The sequence below is a fragment of the Micromys minutus genome, assembly GCF_963924665.1.
Source record: "Micromys minutus genome assembly, chromosome: 3".
In the NCBI taxonomy this organism is placed as follows: domain Eukaryota; kingdom Metazoa; phylum Chordata; class Mammalia; order Rodentia; family Muridae; genus Micromys; species Micromys minutus.
The window spans coordinates 8409892-8430213 of NC_137972.1; the positions used below are offsets into that span (position 1 = coordinate 8409892).

The 20322-nt window shown below is 42.6% G+C and overlaps 1 protein-coding gene across 1 annotated transcript; it reads left to right on the plus strand.

Annotated features, from left to right (window-relative positions):
- Window positions 1-12161: 12161 nt before the first annotated feature.
- Window positions 12162-12476, plus strand: LOC308418782 (cytochrome c, somatic-like; the record flags this gene model as incomplete). The annotated part of the gene is made up of 1 exon (XM_080914299.1): window positions 12162-12476. One exon carries the CDS (start codon window positions 12162-12164, stop codon window positions 12474-12476), a length of 315 nt encoding a protein of 104 aa, XP_080770425.1.
- Window positions 12477-20322: the final 7846 nt, after the last annotated feature.

The following is a 20322-nucleotide window of genomic DNA, read 5'->3' on the forward strand; positions in this document are numbered from 1 at the left end:
TTGTGTAAACATGGTCATCTTTTTAACACACTGATCTTTGTTTCCTTTGAGTATTCATCCAGAAGTGAGATGACTTGATCACGCAATGGTTCTGTTTTCAACTGGAGGGTAAGGGAAGTAAAACATGTTTTCCATGTAAAAAGTCCATCTTTGATATAAATTTCTGACTCCTAATCTATAGTTTGTAAAAGTCTCAGGGTTTCAAAGACCCAGGACTTTCACTATGTGGAACTGAACCTTAGTTGAAAACTGAATGTTGAGTTCTGCTTGTTCCATCTTTGCACTCTTATGAAATTGAGATCATCAAGTGCTGTGACCTGTTATGATTTAAGTGTGTGATACCTTTCACAGGTTCAAGTGTTAAAATCAACATCCTTGCTGGTTGTGCTAGTTTGGAAAATTCTAGAAACTTTAGGACGTGGGGGACTAGCTCTAGGAAGTAGGTCATTGGACATGGGTTTCTGCAGTTAGTTCGTTGCTGGTCTTTTTTCTCTCTGTGTCTCTCCTGTTCCCTCCTCACCCCTCATCCCCAATCTCAATCCCCTGACCTTCTGGTCACATGGCATGAACATGTTTGGTCCACTGTACTCTCTCTGCCATTGATGAGCTAACTTGTTTGAAACCATTGGTTAAAATACATCTTCCCTCCTTTGTTTCTTCTCTCCTTTTATCTGGGGGTAGGAGCTTTCGGGTATTTGATCTCAGCAAGGAGAGAAACAATTAATAATAGGACCACTTTTTAAAATGCAGTTTTTAAAGACAAGAATTACAGCCAATAGTTTGGTTCATTTTTTAAAAATGATTTAAAACATATTCATTAGATATAAGTACACTGTAGCTGTCGTCAGACACACCAGAAGAGGGCATTAGATCCCACTATAGATGGTTGTGAGCCACCATGTGGTTGCTGGGAATTGAACTCAGGACCTCTGGAAGAGCAGTCAGTGCTCTTAACCACTGAGCCATCTCTCCAGCCCAATAGCTTGATTCTCAAGTGTTTGGAAGTTGTACACATACAAGAGAAAATATGAAATAGTCATTTATTTTCTAAAAAGATGATCTAATATAGGCAATTTCATGACTTTAGGAGGTGAGGACTTGATTTAAAACTAGGTCTTTGGTAAGTAGTTCAGGAATCACTGTAGCTCTTGGAGACACGGTATAGGCAGCCTAGGCTACTGGAGCACAGGAAGACTTTGAGCTACTGGTCTCTTGGCTCACCTCTTGAGGCTGGGTTGTGAGTGTACAGTCCTTGAGGCTACAGCTTCTGCAATAGTCTCTGGTTGTGGTGATTTGTGGACCCAGCACCGACTCCCAGATTTGCTTTCTGAACCACAACATATTACTTTGTGTTTTATTTCCTTATAGAGTGAAAGGCTCTCAGGTTTTGTGTGCTCTTCTCTGTTCTCTGGGCTCAAGACTTAGAGATGGGATTTCTTAGAAACACAACTGAACCCCAGAGTTCTTTCCAGCATCTTTTGGTTAGTCTGGAAGCAAGGTAGCTTCTCTTCTCACACCAGATGGTCTTTGCTACTTTGTTGAAGAATTTAATAAGAGAGTAAATGGGGGTATACTTGAAAAGATTGTACAGAATCACCTATCATGTAGCTAATTAATTTTATTTCATATAATTATATTTATCTTGTTTTTATGTATTTATATTTATTCCATATTGCTATATTTATCTTAATTTTATTTCTACAGGTTAGGAGCTTTTAATCATAAATAAATTCAACTTTCAATGATGTGGATATGGATTTTTATGAAAGTATTTGGTTTCTTTATTTTTGTAAATAGGCAAGTGGTATTTTAAATCCACAGAGTGAGAGTTATTTCTACTTGCTTGTACATGTTTTAAATTTAAAAGACTATCACAGGGAAATGAATCAAAATTGAAGTAGGCAGGATTCATCTATTTCTTGCTTTCAGTGTGGGTAAGACATTGAATAGAAAGAGTTCTCAGACTGCTTTGCACTCTGTGGAATCTAGGGAAATGTACATGGATGGATTTTCTGTAGTATCTCTTAGACACTCAGGGAGAACAAAAGAATAAAGTAAATCAAGTTTCTTCCAATTTTACCACTAAGAAATAAATTCTATTATTATCATTATTATTATTCCAATGTGTCTTGATTCCACATATGTAACCTCATGTGCCATTTTAAATTATTTTCAATTTTCCCCAATTTTTTTTGAATGAAAGACGGCATTCCTCTATTTTTATTTTCAGGAAATGTTTGAAAACAAAACGTTCTCTGTGTTCTAGTAAAGGAAAGCTATTTAGAAAAAAGATTTTGTTCATTTGTGTATGTGTGTGTGTGTTTCTCTGTGTGTCTGTGTGCCTGTACAGGCACACATGAGTGTGGGTGCTCAGTGAGACCAGAGGAAGGCATCAAATCCCCTGGAGCATGTGGTTGTGAGGTGGGTACTGAGTGAATTCTCACTCTCTGAGAGAATATCAGCTGCTTATTTCTGCTGACCTCCAGCCCCAGCTTTTGGGTCTGGGTGTCATGTAGTGCAGGCTGCCCTCCGGTGTATTATAATCAAGGATTCCCCTTAAGTTCAGATTCACCCAAGTGTTGGGATTATAGGCATGTGCTGCTGTTGGCCAGCTCAGCTCTGTTTAAGGTAATAATAAGGCTGTGGATGATGTGTTGAGTGAGATGTCTGGACCTGTTCCTTAGGAATGAACAGGGAGAGACAAAGTTTTGTAAAGTAACACTGAAAGAAATCTAAAGAAGGGAACAGATGGGGAGTAAGGGTTGTGGGGCATGGGTGGAGTAGAGAGGAACCCACAGGAGGTTCTTGGGAATACTTGAGCTGACTGAAGATAGTTTCTACAAAGAAGTCAATGCTCCATTTCTGGGAGATGCCCCACAAATAGGGCTGACACAGTACTGTCTAAATTTACCAGGACATGAATGGAGTTGAGTCATGGTCTACGGCCATGTTCCTGATTCCACATCTCATAGTACAAACCAGAGTTTCTTTTTCATTCAAGTGGAGCCTGGGAGCAGGATGGAAATCTGTGTTCTGTTTCTTTCTAAAAGATCACTCATTGGCTGACCAACCAAAACATCTTATCTATGTTACACACTTTACTTGGCTTCTGTTTGAGTATCTCGTGTGATAATCCCTCTTTAAAGGACCTGGGACTCTTTCCAAGTTTGGTTTCTTCTAGAAGTAAATCCTGAGACAAAGACTAGATGACAGGTAATTTCTCTGGGGATGGTCCTGGACAGACACCCTGTGCAAAGGTGGGGAGGTGTAACAGGAGAGGTAGAGTTTGAGGGTTCTTAAGGGTTGTGCACTGACCATTTTCTCACACCGACTATTGCAATGCCCAGATCCTCATGGACCATGCATTAAGTTCACTTCATTGTGTAGGTTGAAATAGTAGCCACCTAAATAAACACAAAGGCTTATTTTTTTCTTTAACAGGTGCCAAGTATATCCCTTGAGCTATGTACAAGCCTTTTCCTGCCCCAGTTTTATAAAATGAATTCTATCATGAGTATGAGGTCCTCTTGCTGTCAGAATAACTTTATCTATTCAGCCATTAATGTGAAGAATATCTTTCAGAGTCCCAACCTGGGGCTTCGCTATATAGTTTTAAATATACATGTTGCACACATCTCCTTTCTCCCTTAACATATAGTAATTGTGGACACATACATGTGCATGTGGACACACACACATATACACCTGTTAAAAATTCTGTTTCATATATATATATATATATATATATATGAAAATGTATATGAAATATATTTGAAAATGAAAAGCCTAATGCACATAAAACCATATATATAGTTATATATTATATATATATGGTTTTGACTGTATTAGACTTTTCATTTTCAATTAAAAATATTTTCTAAAAATTTACTTTATCAGCTGGAGAGATGGCTCAGTGGTTAACAGCACTGACTGCTCATCCAGAGGTCCTGAGTTCAATTCCCAGCAACCACATGGTGGCTCACAGCCATCTATAGTGGGATCTGATGCCCTCTTCTGGTGTGTCTGATGACATCTACAGTGTACTTATATATAATAAAGAAATAAAAATTTATTATTTATGTATATGAGTATGTGAGTTTATGTATGCACACATGCATACTTATGCCGACAAAAGCCAGAAGGGGGATCAGATCCCCTGGAGCTCGAGGTACCGGGTGGTTATGAACCTCATGTGAATGAACTATAATTCTCAGCAAAAGCAACAAGATTTCTTAACCACTGGGCCATCTATCCAGTCCCAGAAAGTGAGTTATATTTTTATTTTGATGATTTCTTGAAACTTGAACTGGGTAAAAAATGTTAACAGTATTAGACATGTATACAGACACAGTTTTGTTTGCCAACTTACAATGTATCCACTGAGGACAAACACAAATTGTAAAGCCCAGATGTGTGCCCACAGCTTTGCACAGGGTGTTTGCCCTCCACTTGGCACCTTGTGTCTTCTCTAGGGTTCCTCTCTTGCTTTTGGCAGGTCACCATCTGCACAGAGCTCCTCACAGACAAATTGCTTCCTGCCACGTTCTGGATTGCTTGTGTGAAGTAGTACTTAAGGAGTAATTGCTTTGGGAGATCTCAAAGCACTCAGACCTCATGGATTCTTACAGAACCTTCTCAAGTAGTTATGGGACATAAGATGGAGGCAAGAAAAGATTGGTCTAAAGCATTGGGAGAAAAGAATGAGGAGAACAGGATCAGGAAATGCAGCAAGGGGTGATGGTATGTACTTGGATTTTCAGCACTTAGGCAGGGCAGAGGATGGAAACATCAAGGCTGTCTGCTGAATCTTTTAAGATGATCCCAGATTTACTGTTTAAAATAGAAAAACAAACAACAAAACAAAACAAAACAAAACCAACCAACCAACCAAACAAACAAAAACCCCTCAGCATTTAAGAGCCTAGACACAATGTATCAAATGACAGGTTCATAAGAGCCTGTAACTCTGGAGAGATATTTAGTAGTTAAGAGCACTGGCTTCTGCAGAGGACTTGGGTTCGATTCCTGCACCCACATGTCAGCTGCCAACCATCTGTAACTCCAGTCTGGGGGATCCAATGCCCTCTTCTGGCCTCTGCAGGCACTGCACACACTTGGTGCACAGACATATATGCAAACAGACATCCAGCCACATAAAACAAAAAGAACTGGGAGTTTCTAATTTCTTCCAAGTTGTGATGGGAATGAGGTTTCTGAGTAGTATTAGCCAAACAATTTATATCATTCATGATGTGAAAGTGTAATTTCCCCCCAAAGCAGTCAGGGAAGAGAAATTTCCATACTGTGCATGAAGCAGCGTTGTGTGTCCACATATTGTGCATGAAATGAACCTCAATTAGAAGGAATTTAAATAGAAAATAACTGTATTAGCTAGAGAAATGCCTGGAACTGTTCTCTATCTCTGTTTCCTGCCTAATGTTTCCAGCATGTTTCATAGTATCTTATTTTAGTTAGTCTTAGATAAATCAGTAATTCCCTTGTTTTTTTTGCATTAAAATCCCAGTTAGGTCCAATAAACAAGAGTCCGGTCTAGAATTGTGCTGTGTAAAAAAAATCTCCCAATTTATCTTGGTTCCAGCCTCCACCTCCCAATTCTGCTATCGCTTGGCCAAGCCTGCACAGGGGAGGGCTGAGATCAGATCCTTGTTCCGCTGGGTAGCTGTCCTGCCTTCCTGCAGAGACGCTGTCTCCAGTCTATCTGCGCATGCGTGCCAGAGAGCAGAGTGCGAGGGAAGGGTGGGTTTTATGTGGCCAGGGCAGGCGCGTCTGGGGTCAAGTCCCTTTGGATTCAGTGGAGGTGCTGGTGTTTTTGTCTTCTCTCGTCCAGTGGTGGCTTTCTTTCTGCTGAGCAAAGGGTGTGGGAGGCTGAGTGAGATAACGCTCCTCTTCTTCCCAACCATTCTGGCCCTTAGCCCTGGTGTGGGGTCCAGCATATAGATCCTCATACAGTCGAGTCCTTTGGCGTCCCTGATGGACCAGAAACAAATCCTTTCAAGATGTCCTCGGATTTGCCCTGGAGCAGCCATCCATTTTCCCTACCAAGAGCGAAACAGTTCATTACACTGCATCTTGGGCTGTGGTTTGAATGTGGTTTGTCTCACAGAGGTTTGGGCTCGAAGTTTGGATCCTAGTGTGGTGGTTCAGAGAGGGGGCAGGACCTTTAGGAGCTGGGTCCCTACTGGGTCTTGACTGTTAACCTGACACAAGCCAGAGGCATTTTGGAACAGGGAAACTCGGTTGAGGAAAACGCCGTGACAAGACTGTGGTCCATTTTCTGCATTGAAGAATGATGTGAGATCCCAGGAGGCGCCTCCCCTGGGTTGGTGCTCCTGGGTGCTGGAAGAAAGCAGGCTGAGAAATCCAGTAAGCAGTGCTCTTCTACATTGGCTCCGGCCTCCAGGTTTCAGCCTTGACTTCCTCTCAGTGATAAACTGCGGTGGGGAAGTGTAAGCCAAATAAACTCTTTCCTCCCGAAGTTGCTTTTGGTCAAGGTGTTTCATCAGAGTGATAGAAACGTAAAATAGAGAGTGAATACACACTTCAAAAAAAAAAATCGGCTGATTTGGGCTGGAGAGATGGCTCAGTGGTTAGAGCACCGACTGCTCTTCCAGAGGTTCTGAGTTCAATTCCCAGCAACCACATGGTGGCTCACAACCATCTGTAATGGGATCCGATGCCCTCTTCTGGTGTGTGTGAAGACAGTGACAGTGTACCCACATACGTTAAATGAATAAATAGATTGATTAATTAATAAATAGGCTGCTTCGCCTTTCGAGGCTCAGGGAGCATTACAGAAGAAGGTCCAGAAAGGGTAAAGAGCAAAATGGAAGGACAGAGGTGCCACCCCCCACTGGGAGGAGGGTTGGGTGGGTGGCACCACTGCCATGCTCTTAAATTCTTTGGAGTGGAGATTACCTACACAAGATGGGGGAGGGCACTCCAGGTCCTGTTCCTTCTGGGATTTGTGAGCAGTTGCTGTGGGGTGGGCCAGTCACGTTCTTCAGGTGGGAATCCATGGTCCTGTAAATAACCTCTCATTTGCACTAGTGTAGGTAACCCCAATTATATTTCCTGGCACACACATACTCACCCCCTCCCACACACACCTGTGCATGTGCACACTCACTCACACACACACACACACATACACACACACTCACATGAGTGCACACACGCCCACACAGCATGAGAATGCAGTGAGGACCAGTGAGGAAGAAAGCCAGTGGGAGGGAACAAGAAGGTAATGGGGACTGTGAATTTGATCCGAATAGATTACACACATATGTAGATGTTCTAGTGAAATTCGGTATGTGTGATGAACACATGCTAACAGAAAACGTAGGGAAGAAAGAGTGGTTTGTTAGAAGGTAAAGCTACCCTGAGGCGCCCACTATTCGCACAGCAGACCTCTCAGGTGTTTTGGTGGCACACTGAGGGGTCCTCACTACAGTGCTAGAGCAATGGCGTCTGGGCTCCGAATTCACCAGAAACACGAGCCCAACAATCTGCTACTGTACATAACACAGTCTCAGGAGCTTTGTTCTAGCAACTGAAAATTGACCTACGTACAGCCGCTCTTACTCTCATTACTGTAACTTAAAACTGTTTCACTGTGGGAACGAGCAAGCAGTTTATATATTTTTAAGGCACATATTTTTTTAGTGTCCCCCATGGAACATTTTCTTTTTTAGCTTAAGGCAACGGGGGAAGACAAATGCTGTGGTTGCCAACAGTCCTTGCTGAAGGAGCCATTTTCTCTCAGTGTCTTCACTACTTAGATGTTGGAGGAGAGGCAGGTTAATTCCACTTGTTTTTAAACTGTGTGTGCTTCTAGCTGGGTATGGGCAGGGGATGTCTGTGGTGTCCAGCGTTACAGACCGTTGTGAGTGTCTCTCCTTGCTGTCATTCTGGGCAGTCCTTTATCTTCTTAAGGTTTGCTTGGACCCATGTCTGGGGGGACAGTGAGATGGCAGCAGCCTTATGTGTGCCTCCCACATGCTCACGAGACAACCTTGTCATGGTGATGGATGGCCGGGCTAGAGCGTGCTGAGTGTCTTCTCACTGCTGCCGACTGACTGAGAACGCTGGACTGATGGTTAGCTCTGCTCCCTCAGAGGACAAGACATACATAGAAAGGAGCAGGAGAAGGTTGTGCCATTATCCATTTCTCTAGTTATTCCTGTCATGAGCTCACCAGAACTCAATTGGGGGAGCTTCATCCTTTTCTTTCCGGGCTTTTAAAAAAAATATATGATACGGTAACATTTTGTTAATTCCTTGAGAATCTTAGACATGCATACGACGTATTTTGATCATATTTCCCTCCACTCTTTCCCCTAACTCTTCGAAGATTCTCCTCTTGCCTGCTCCCAACTTGGTATCTCCTATTCTTTTTAAAAATATCTAACGTGACAAGTCTCGTTTGAACAACCTGTGTATGTGTGTGTGTGTGCGTGTGTATGAAGATGTTCTAGTGAAATCCGGAATATATATATATATGTATATATATGCATATATATGTATGTATATATGTGTGTATGTATGTATGTGTATATATATGTGTATATATATATATATATATATATATATATATATATATATATATATATATGTATGTATGTATATCTTGGTGTGGGACTATTCACTGGAGCTGGTTTGTTTTCCAGGGATCCATTTGAAGATAACTGACTGCCTCCTGGAGAAGCCATCAACGATCAATAAATCTTCAGCCAGGAGTGTAAGCTCACGGATGCTGCTCTGCTCCATCCCTAGGCCTTCTTGCCCGTCAGGAAGAGGGTTGAAAGAAGCCCTGGATGGTGGCAGCATGCCAGGCAGTCTTGCTTGTAAGCAAATTCGACATGGCAGTTATAGCTTATTGTCCTTGCAGTTACCCTGAATGTGCCAGAGGAAAGAGCTGTGTCAACAGCCCGGGGACCCAATGACACAACTCAGACCACACTGCAGCCCACAGACACCGTGACAGGGCTCCTTGGCTTGAAGAAATGACTTGATACCTTGAGTTCTGAGTTACCGCATCCTGGGGGCATTCTTCGGCTTTCTACCCCGGCTGCTAAGCAAGCCGTCCACTCTTCCTTTATGGGATCTGACACTATCCGACTCCAGCACTACAGCTGTAGGCTCTGGTAAACTCCTGAATTAAAAGTCAACACTGTCAAGGGTATTTTGATATTCAGGGATTTGCACATGGCTCCCACTAGGATTAGCGCCAAGTCTCTTCCTACTTACTGAAATTAATGGGGGAGCTTTCTATCTTAGCTCCGTGCTCTGCATGGGCAACTGAAGCCTAGTTTCGAGTGGGCCAGTCACTTTGAGGATGCTTCATTTTCCTCTAGGAAGCACATACCACATATGTAATGCAGTAGCCCAGAGAAAGCATAAAAATGCTATGCTGCAACACATCAGAAATTGTGAGGCTTGATCTGTGAAGGAACTTGAGATCAAAATACAATCGTTGTTCATTACTGGATATTTGTTACTAGAGAGGAATTTTCTGTTCTCTTTCTTCTTAGTTTTATTCTGCGACGGTGACAAAAGTCAATGCCAAAAGCTACTGAGGCACGAGAGGGTTTGTTTGGTGCACACCTTAGGTCGTTTTCATGATGGCAGGGAGTCAGAGAAGGAACCCATGGTAGAAACCTGAAGCAGGACCCGTGATGAAATGTGGCTTGCTGCTTTCCCTCACTAGCTAGTGCTTAGTTATTTTTCTCTATAGTCCCTATAAATAATCCTGTGCAGAAGTGGTTTGCCTGCACGGATGTGTATGGATCAGATGTGTGTAATACTCATGGAAACCAGAAGAGGGTATTTAATTCATTGGGAACTGCAGGGAAAGACAATTGTCCGTGACAATGTGGGTGCCAGGAACTGAACCCAGATCCTCTGCAAGAGCAATGACTTAACTGCTGAGCCGTTTCTAGCTCCCAGTAAGCTTTCCCGTATGGCCAGAACTACCTTGCCGGGGAATGGTACAAGCCTGGACCATCCCCCATAGACATGCCTCAGTGGAGATTTTTTTCAGATGGCTCTAGGCTGTGTTAGGGATGCTTGAAGCTAATAGGACAGCAAATAATATCGGTTGGGTATTTTTTTGTAAGATTTGTTTATTATATTTATATATGTACACTGTAGCTGTCTTCAGACACATCAGAAGAAGGCTTCAGATCCATTACAGATGGTTGTGAGCCCCCAGGTGGTTGCTGGGAATTGAACTGAGGACCTCTGGAAGAGCAGCCAGTGCTCTTAACCACTGAGCCATCTCTCCAGCTCTGGTTGGGTATTTTTAATCTTGAAGTCTGAAATGATCCAAAATCTGAAACTTGGTGGTCACCTGGCATCATATGATGGATGACAATCAAAATTCAGGCTGCACACTAAGATATAGTAATTTTTTTGTAAAATTACATTTAGTTTATTGTGTAAGGTGTCTCTGGAATGCAAATATATTTCATGCTTAGACTGGGCTACCAGTATATCTCATTATGCATGCAGATGCTCCAAAATTGTTGGAAACAAACCCCAACTCTTACATATTTTTAAGTATTTATTAGATAAGGGATATTCAACTTAATCATAAGTATCTGATAGTATAAAACATGTGACTATTTCCCAAGGACCCAATGCCATCTTTTAGCTCAGAGGGGACTACAGTCACACAGTGCACACACATACATGCAGATCAACACCATACATGTAAAATAGAAACAAACAAATCTTTTTAAACTACACATTAGATTCTTGGATTTGATTAACTTTGTAACAAGCTTTGCAAATAGTTTCTCTTTTAGGACTTCAGTGTTTTACTCTGCCAATGGCCACAACATTTAACTTGTGCTTGGTACAAATATGATTAATGTTACTACTGTAGTACTTGTCGTACAGGTATCTACACATAAAATGTTATATTTAAGGTATAAATCGTACTATCCCAAGGGCCTGGCACTTGCAAGAGAGACAGAAGCTCTTGAGTGCAAGGTTAACTTGGTGGCCCGGGCAAGACCCTGTCTCAAACAAAATAAAGCACCAACCAAAAATTACAGCCCTCCTCCAAACAAAACCTGCAACCCTTATCCCAACAAAATACTCTGACATAAACACTTCTCGTTGGCTTTGTGCTCTGTTTTCTGCATTTGAACAGAGTCCAGCTAACACTTGACCCACCTGCTCATGAAGCTGGTGGAATGCCTTTGTCAGCCTTTTGGTTCATCAACACTCAGGTGTCTGACCAGAAACCACCAGACAGATAGCTGTAGTGTTTTGGCAGTACAAATTGCTAAGGGGCCAACTTGTTGGCAGTGATTTTTGAAAACAATATATATTGCAGGGCAGCGCAACTGGCCATAGTTCCTATTGGCTTTTTTCCCCTCCCATGTGTGCTTGTGACAAGCAGTTCAGTGTGGAGAACTGTCCCAGTTACTTAGCACTGATGAGTAATCAATGTGCCAGGCAGCCACTCTGTCACAAGCGAGGAAAGTGCAGCCTGACTCTGGTCTTACAGCGTGTGGTCAGTTAACAATTTGCAGAAGTGAAAAGAAGTGGAAACAATGTAACAAAAATCGAAACAGACCTTCTCCCAGTCTGTACCAACTTCGAAAAGGGAAGCCTTTTGAAAACAGGATTGAAGCAGACTGACTGGCTGTTGCTTAAACTTTGATCTTCAGGGGCAACCAGCCACTTGTAATCTTGGTTATCCCAGACTAAAGCCACAGGAGGAAAACAGTTCCCATTTGTTTAAAATACAAAGTAACAAAGCCTTTTATGAGAAAGGAGTACATCGCCAAGGAGGTGCCTCTAACACAAAGCTCAGACTGGCTTCTCAAAGTTTGGAATTGGAAGGAAACATAGAAAACAGGTTAAATTTCATCTTTGTTTTCCTTGTGTAGAAGAGAAAACAAACCTTAAGCGCCATGACTGTCCCCATTTTCAGTTCGAGGTGACATTACCTTGTCCCATATGGATGTGTTTCTACCTACTGGTAGAATTTTAGGGCTATAATAAGCCAACATGAAAATTAATAGGACCGGTACATAGGCGCGGTCCGGCGTGTCCTTGGGTTAGAGAGCGGGACGTCTGGCTAAGAGGCTGAAGGGTTGTGCTGTTGACCAGCCCGGATCGAATTTAAAATGGATGATGTTGAAAAAGGCAGGAAGAGTTTTGTTCAGAAGTGTGCCCAGTGCCACACTGTGAAAAAGGGAGGCAAGCATAAGACTGGACCAAATCTCCATGGTCTGTTTGGGTGGAAGACAGGTCAGGCTGCTGGATTCTCTTACACAGATGCCAACAAGAACAAAGGCATCACCTGGGCAGAGGATAGCTTGAGGGAGTATTTGGAGAATCCTAAAAAGTACATCCCTGGGACAAAAATGATCTTCGCTGGAATAAAGAAGGGAGAAAGGGCAGACCTAATAGCTTATCTTAAAAAGGCTACAAATGAGTAATTTCACTGCCTTATTTATTACAAAACAAATTTCTCATGACTTTCAATGTGTACCATAATTTAATTCATACACCAAATTCAGATCATGAATGGCTACCAATGTTTTTGTTGGATAGTCCTGATTTAGGTAAAACTGACTTGTGATGATGTGGATCTGATCTCTTTTAAAGCAACATTTCTGCCTGTACACATGCTAACACTGCTCTCCCTTCCTCGAGATAAGATTGGACTTAATTAGTTATAATTCACTTTCCATAAATATGGGGTATAGCCCCAAACACACTGGATGGGTTTATACTTAGATTTATATAACTGTGTATGCAAATGTGTTTAAACACTGGGAAGATTCTATCAATGTCTAGAAACAAGAAGACTCACCTCTGTCTCAGTTTGTGCTCACTGGTCTCTCACAGGAAATGCTAAACACCAGGAAGCAACTAGTGACACTGCTGTTTTACTTAGAATTCCCCACGTCAGTGACGCTGCCTTTTACCACTGGAAGGCATTTACTGTGGTTTATGTATGATATCAAATAAAGAGTATTTAACACTTATAAAAAAGAAAATTAATAGAAAAGGATATTGGTTCATAATATAAATGGGCACAACATACTAGGTCCAGAAACATATAGAAATTTAGCAATTTCAAATAGATATAGAAAAACGGGCAATTCAGCAAACAAATAACTTCTTAGGTTTCTAAAATAAAAACTGATAAAACAAGAAACCTTAGGTAGTCCAGAAATAGAGCAAGCTTTTAGAACCTTGTGGCTGGGATGTGGGCTCACCTGTTTGAACATCTGCTCTCCAGCTGTTAGTGCTGTTTTGGGATCTTGCAGAACCTTGTAGAGGCAGATCTAGCTGGAGGAAGTGCACTTCTGGGAGACAGGCCTTGAGAGTTATAGGCTAGCTGCTTTTGGTTAAGAACTCTGGTTGCCATGGAGCACATCCTGCAGTGGGGCTGCCCCAGATTCCCAACCATCAGAGATTACTCTATTTCCATTACTCGGAAACTATGAGCCAAAATAAACCTGTCCTTGAAGTTGCTTCTGTCAGGTCTTTGGTCTTAATAGATGATAGGAGCCTCAGAGTGGAAAGGTACGTTCTCCGACTTGAAGTCTAGAGCCTGTAGAGTAAAAGATCCATAAATCCCAACTTAGAAATTCTTCATAGAGATTTATTTCATCCTGGGGTTTCAAAAGTCAAACGAGTGAATATGAGCTCAGCGCCTTGTGTCACAGCTGAAGACACACACACACACACACACACACACACGTGTGTGTGCACGCAGGGCTCTGATCAGTAGTGTGTTTTCGTTGGTGAGATGAGGAAGACAAATGGTTCCCAGGCAGACACTTACTCCAGCTGAAGGTAGGAACCTCAAGGTAATTTAAGAAGACCCCTGGAATCTACAAGTATATCTCCTTAGTCTGTTTCCCATTTGATATGAGAGGGAGCCTAAAGGGAAATAACATCAAATTAGAAAATGCTTTTTTCAGATTGACTGTGAACATTTTGAATGATCAATGTGGGGAGGCCCATGGTGGGTAGTGCCACTTTTGGGGACTGGTCTATAAGAAAGCAGGCTAAGTGAGCCCTGGAAAGCCAGGCAACAAGCAGCCCTCCTCCGTGACCCTTGCTTTAGTTCCTGCCTTAAGGTCCTGCCCAACTTTCAGTGATGGAGTGTGAGATGTAAAATAAACCCTTTCCGAAAATGGACGCTGGCCAACGTGTTTATCACAGCGATGCCACCCTAACCAGGACACCTTATAACTAATTGTTTTTTATATATTTACTATTGCTCACTGTTCACAATGGTTACAGATACAGCTATGTGTATCACTCAAAAACCTAAGGCAGGAAGGTCAAAAGTTCAAGGCCAGTCTGGGATACATAGCCTACTCCGGGCTACTCTGGGTCCCATAAACAGATCCTGTCTTGGGTGAAAGAAATAAAGTTGTCAAAAGAAGGCACAGAACATGGAGGGCAGCAGCAGCTACTCTACCTGTTTTTCTCTATTCTAAGTCAGAGGGAAGAAAACATGTGTCTATTGATTCATTTGGCTTGGTCGAGAGATGGTTTTACGTAGCCCAGGCTGGCCGCAGACTTACTAGGTAACTGAGGGTGACCTGGAACATCCAGTCTTCACCGTTTGAATTCTGGTATTACAGATGTATGGCAGTGTCCAGCATGTGTCGATTTAAACACGTGTACATCCACCCAGAGGGCTTGGTAGGCGAAGGGGACTGCCTTCACTCCTGACAACCTGAGGTTTGATCCCTGGGACCCACGTACGGAAGAAGAGACTACCAAAAGGTGTCCTCTGATCTCCATACATTTATTGTGGCATGGGGATGTCTCCTCATAAAGAAATAAGTAGATATGTAAATACTGTAACCGTTAATAAGTAAGCTGTCTTGGGAAATAAATTTGTCTTTTAAAAGATAACAAAGAGGCGAAGATCGTGAACCCCTGTGACAAATGGTGGAGGAGGTATGAATTCACTGGGACACTTTCCGCAGCGCGAGACAATGTCATCACATAACCAAAGATCAGAAAGAGAAAATATTAGAGAAAATACCACTGGTCCTTTCTATCAATTAGGGTCGAAACATGAGAACTTGCAGAACATACATGAACATTACTGTAAGGGTTTGGAACAGTCAGCTGTCCGTGCTGGGCAGGAGGATGGACAATCTCTGCATCCAGAAGTGCTGGCTGGCAGTTCTCAGGCAGGGGCTGATGCCACGGGACTCCCCTTTCCTCAGAGAACCTTAGTTCTGTTTACAGAACCGTTCAGGTAATTGGATCAGGCTCCTTAGATTATGGAGGATAACCTTTACTTAAGCTCAGTGGATTATAGATGTTAGCCATGTCTACAAATACCCTCAGCAAAGTACAGATTGACTAACCGGAGCATCCTCGATACTCTGTTTGGTCCCCCTCCTGCTCCACCCCTGCCTTTCTCTCTCTGAAATCCATCTTGGGAGTAGAGAAGCTTCAAATCCCCAAGTAACAGCAACATGTACACAGTGCGACAGAAAAGCAGGTCATATTCTCCGGGCTTTTTGAGATAGTTTTGAGGTCAAATGTGTTTTGTTAAGTCTAAGATTAGAACCCACTGTTATTTTTGTGCTGCTACCAAACAAAGTGCCACCAATTCAGTTGGCAGGCTATTGATAATGAAATTGTCTTTTATTCTGGTGATGTTACATGCTTGTGAGCATCAATGTAGCTTCCCCAGAGAGGCAGAATTTGAGGAATCACATGCCTATTTGTAGATAAGAACATACATAGGAAGAGGTTTAATGGGGAGGTAGCTGAGCTTTCCTTATCTCATAGTGAGTTTAAATCAGGGACCCAGACAATCGATGGCCTTCAAAATCACCCTGAGCCAGTGGCTTCTAGGTTTGTTGCACTCCAAAGAAGAATAAGGAAATGCAGATAAGGAATGAGCAGAGAAAAATACAGACTTATTTAGGAAAAGTAAGAACTCCCCCAGAGTGGGTGGAACTCCAAAGGAGAAATATTGGTATATGCTTTGTCCAGTGGCCTTTTATGGGTCTAATGACCAGGACTGGATGGAGGCCAAACTGATTTTTATTGGGACAGGCCGCTGTCTGAGTATACTGTTGGCTAAGCCAATAAGGCATCCATTTGGGTTATTTAAGATTGTCATGGTCAGTCATAGAATTGTTGGTCCATTAAGGGGCAGGGGGCATGTGCTGTGTAGCCAGCCTGTGATTCATCATGGGTCCCTGTGTCAAGAGGCAGATACTGAATATCTTGGTAAAGTAAGAATTGCCAAAGGGGAGGTGTTTCCTGTCTCAACCCTATTCAGAAGGCTGGGATTCCCTACAGTCTGAAATCTGGGTACCCAGGGGGTCAGTGAATGCCCAGTCCATGCTTGAGATCCAATAATGTAAGATGTGGTCGAAATCTGAGGGCTTCAGAGCCAAGGACACTGGCAATAGAGGTAAGATGAGGATTGAACTCACCCCTTCTCAGGCTTCTGTCCTATACAGATCCTCAGTAGCTTAGCTGGAGTTCAAATGCACCGATGAGATCAATGTCTTTATCAAGTCCAGTGGTAAAGAAGTCTCTTAAGACACATAAAGGCACAGTGTCTTCTAAACTACCTGGAGCTCCCTTAGCCTGGGCTAGCTGACACAGAATTAACCATCACATTGAAGGTGCCTTAGAATATGAACATTCTCCTTTTGGTGCTTCTGTTGGATCAGGCTAGACCGAGACTGAGATGTATGTACTTCAACTCCATTTCAGCAAATACAGTCCTATCACATACAACACATCTTGGGGATTGTCCATCCATGATAAATTTTAGGACCTGAGAATTAGCTGCATCTATGACTCTAAAATGTCAAAGAATCCTGTAAAGGACACATTCCTTTATCCTATTCACCCATAGTATAGAGTAGAGATTGTAAGTCAGTTTTGGGGTGAGAGCTCAGGCTGAGAAGAGCCAGTTTTCAGGGCTGTTTTCTTACCTTCGGGTACCCAGCCCCTACTTTCAACAGGCAAAGTGCCAGCAGCAGTTAATGCATTATTTGTCTATGGTGCTGCAAATCACTGTAGTAGATTTCTGCATATGGCATTCCCTTGCCTTCTCTGACACCAAGAGAGTGCAGGCAGAGGCTTGGCAGACATGTTTCACACACTGTACCTAAATATTAAAAGATCATTTTCACATCTCATTCACTCCAGCAATATGGATACCTTGTGGGATGACTTTGGAAGTTAAATGGCCCTCAGTTTGGTCTGTTGTTAGTTCATAAGGTGCCAACACCTCCCTGCTGTTCAGTTTAGTTTCTCTCTCTCTCTCTCTCTCTCTCTCTCACACACACACACACACACACACACACACACAGACACACATACACACACATGCACACAAACACACACACACACACACACACACACACACACACACAGAGAGAGAGAGAGAGAGAGAGAGAGAGAGAGAGAGAGAGAGAGAGAGAGAGAGTTGGGTGCCACAATTCTAACGAGTGTGAGAAGAAGTGGTACCTGCTGCAGCTGAATCATCTTAATCAGTCACAGTGACCTACAAGCCACAAGGGAGTAGGTGGCCAGCCCTTCCATTTGTCAGTGCCAAAGCTCCTGCAAGTAGCAAGTGTTTGGATATTACCTCATTCAGTGGGGCCTACTGTCTGTAGGATGCTGGCTGGCTCTGATTCCCAACTTCAAAGAGGCCAAAATCTCAGGCTCTGACTCTGTTCAGCAGGACCCACTTGTCTTGCTGTCCTTTGATTTATTGTGTTTTATGGGGTCCACAAAGGAATCTTGTTTTTGAAACTGTGTGCTCAACAAAGTGAGATATAATCCATGCTGCTTTGAACTCCAAAGTGGGAACGTAATGATAGAAAAAAAATCTTCATTCTGCTTTTATATACACTGATAGGAAGAAATATGGCACAAGATAAAACAAGCAAGCAAACAAACAAACAGAAAACCTAATCACAGGTGTGTGGAGGTCAGTGGACAAGTTGTGGGAGTTGGTACTCTCCCTCCACCACAGAGTGAGCTCTGGGTGTTGAGCTCAGGCTGCCAGGCTGGGTACCACACACCCTTGTCCACCAAGCTACCATGGAGGACAAATCAGAAATTGTTTTGCTGTTGTTGTTTGTTTTGATTTTGGCTTATCAGTTGTTTTTTTTTTTTTTTCTTTTTTTTTTAGGTGGAGTCTTGCTGGATGGAACTCACTGTGTAGTCCTGACCCGCCTCCGAATCACAGAGGTCTTTTTGTCTCTGCCTTCTAAGGGCTGAGATTAGAGGTCTGTTCTGCTTCGACCTGTGAAAGCATGGGCTGTTATTGCCAAAGATCTAAATAATAATGTAGAGTACACATGTGCTATTTAGCCAGATGGCATCATCTTGTACTTCAAAATTTGTTTAGTTTATTGATTTCTGTTTCTTGAGAAATAAATTATACACAACTCAAATTCTCATTCGTCAAATATGGAGGTGTTGTGCTGGAGACATGGCTCGGAGGGTAGAGTGCTTGCTGTGCTTGCTGGGAAAGTGTGAGGGCCCGAGTCTGGACCCTCAGAACCCAGGTCAGTCTGGGGTAGTGTCTCCTGGGGAGGTAGAGGAGACAGGTAGAACCATGGGCTTCCTGGCCTCCGAGTGACTCAGAAATGGTGAGCTCCAGGTTCAGTGAGAAACCCTGTTACAAAAATCAGGACTGTAAGCCAGTGTCAGTTCCAATAGCATTCTAAACAAGTCTCATCATACCCACAGAGAGCTGTAGCTTTCAGCTCTCAACAACGAAGCACCTTTGAGTAATAGACCGCGATCATCCCAGAAAGCCTCAACTGGTCAAAACACTGAGCACAAGTGTGGAGTGCCTATCCACAATGAAATTCTCTACAACGTAGCCCCTGCACCTAAGGCTCAAGGGATATAACGGAAAGGAGGGCAGAAAGAGTGTAAGAGCCAGAGGACCAAGATTTCCGCAGTAAGACAGTGTCTACTGTGTATGAGCAGGAAGCTGTACTCATAAAATCTCAAAAACAAAACAAAACAAAACAAAACAAAACAAAAAAAAACACCCACCCATTCAACCGACCAACCAACCAAACTTAAAGCAAGATCTGCACAATGACAGCAGTGATGGGAATAGTAATGGATTGGACCCCTAGGGAAAGAGCTACAGGCAATCAACGGCTTCATAGATAGATAGACAGACAGACAGACATACACACACACACACACACACACACACACACACACACACAGAGGAGGAGCGAGAGTAGAAGAGGGAGAGAGAGGATTTGTTTTCCCAAGGGCAAGCCTCTTGCTAGGGTATCCTTTTTGAAACAGTCAGCTCTAAATACAAACATGCATGGGAACACAAAGTGGACTCAGCCATTAATAGTTGAAGAAGAGGTCATGAACTTGAGGTGTGTTTTTGGGGACGCTGAGGAGCTGGAGTAGTAGTCATGATGTAAGCACAGTTCTCAGGTATGAAATCCTTTAAAAATAATTACTTTTAAAAGGAGGCTATAGAGGAAGGTACTCTGAGTGATTAGCCTCCATGCATGAAAGCATAGACAAGGCCAACCATGCACACTGTGTGTGTGTGTGTGTGTGTGTGTGTGTGTGTGTGTGTATGTGTGTGTGTGTGCATAGATGCATCCCACATACAAACTATGCAAGTAAAAAATGGGTCAAAATAAAACACAGAAGTACTATTGTATCTGCAATGCCAGAAGAAAACAAAAATCTCACAACAATGTGGGGAACGAGAGTATACTCAACCCCTAGTGTCCCGGGAACAGCTACTTGAAATGTCCAGGTGTTCATAACAACCTCAGTACAACCCATGGAGCCCCTCAGAGTCTAGCATTCAAGCCATAGGGATTCTCAAAGGAAGAAATTGTAACTCAAAAGTAGATTTTATGTTAAAAATCATTTGCAAAGAAAAGTAGCTGAAGGTTCAAAATTTCTGTCTTGCAAAAACATTGAAAGTCATTTGGAAGAGAGCCCTAGGAGCTAATGAACTTTGACCCAATTCATGACATACTGTTTACAAAATTTTCCATTGTGTCTCTGATTCTATTGCTTTAAAAAAAAAAAAAAGATCTTATTTTTGCCTCTACTTTGAAATGTACAGTTCTGAAATGTAGGATGTAAACCTGGCAGTGAGCTCTTAGGTATAAGTCAACTATTTGAAAAGGCAGAGGCTGATCAGTTAAAACATTTATTGAACATCTTCTACGCTTAAGATATTGCCTCTGGGTTGTGGAAAATGCAACGCCAACACAGTGTGGTTTCTTCCCTTACAGAAGGAAGAAGAGAGACCAGTAA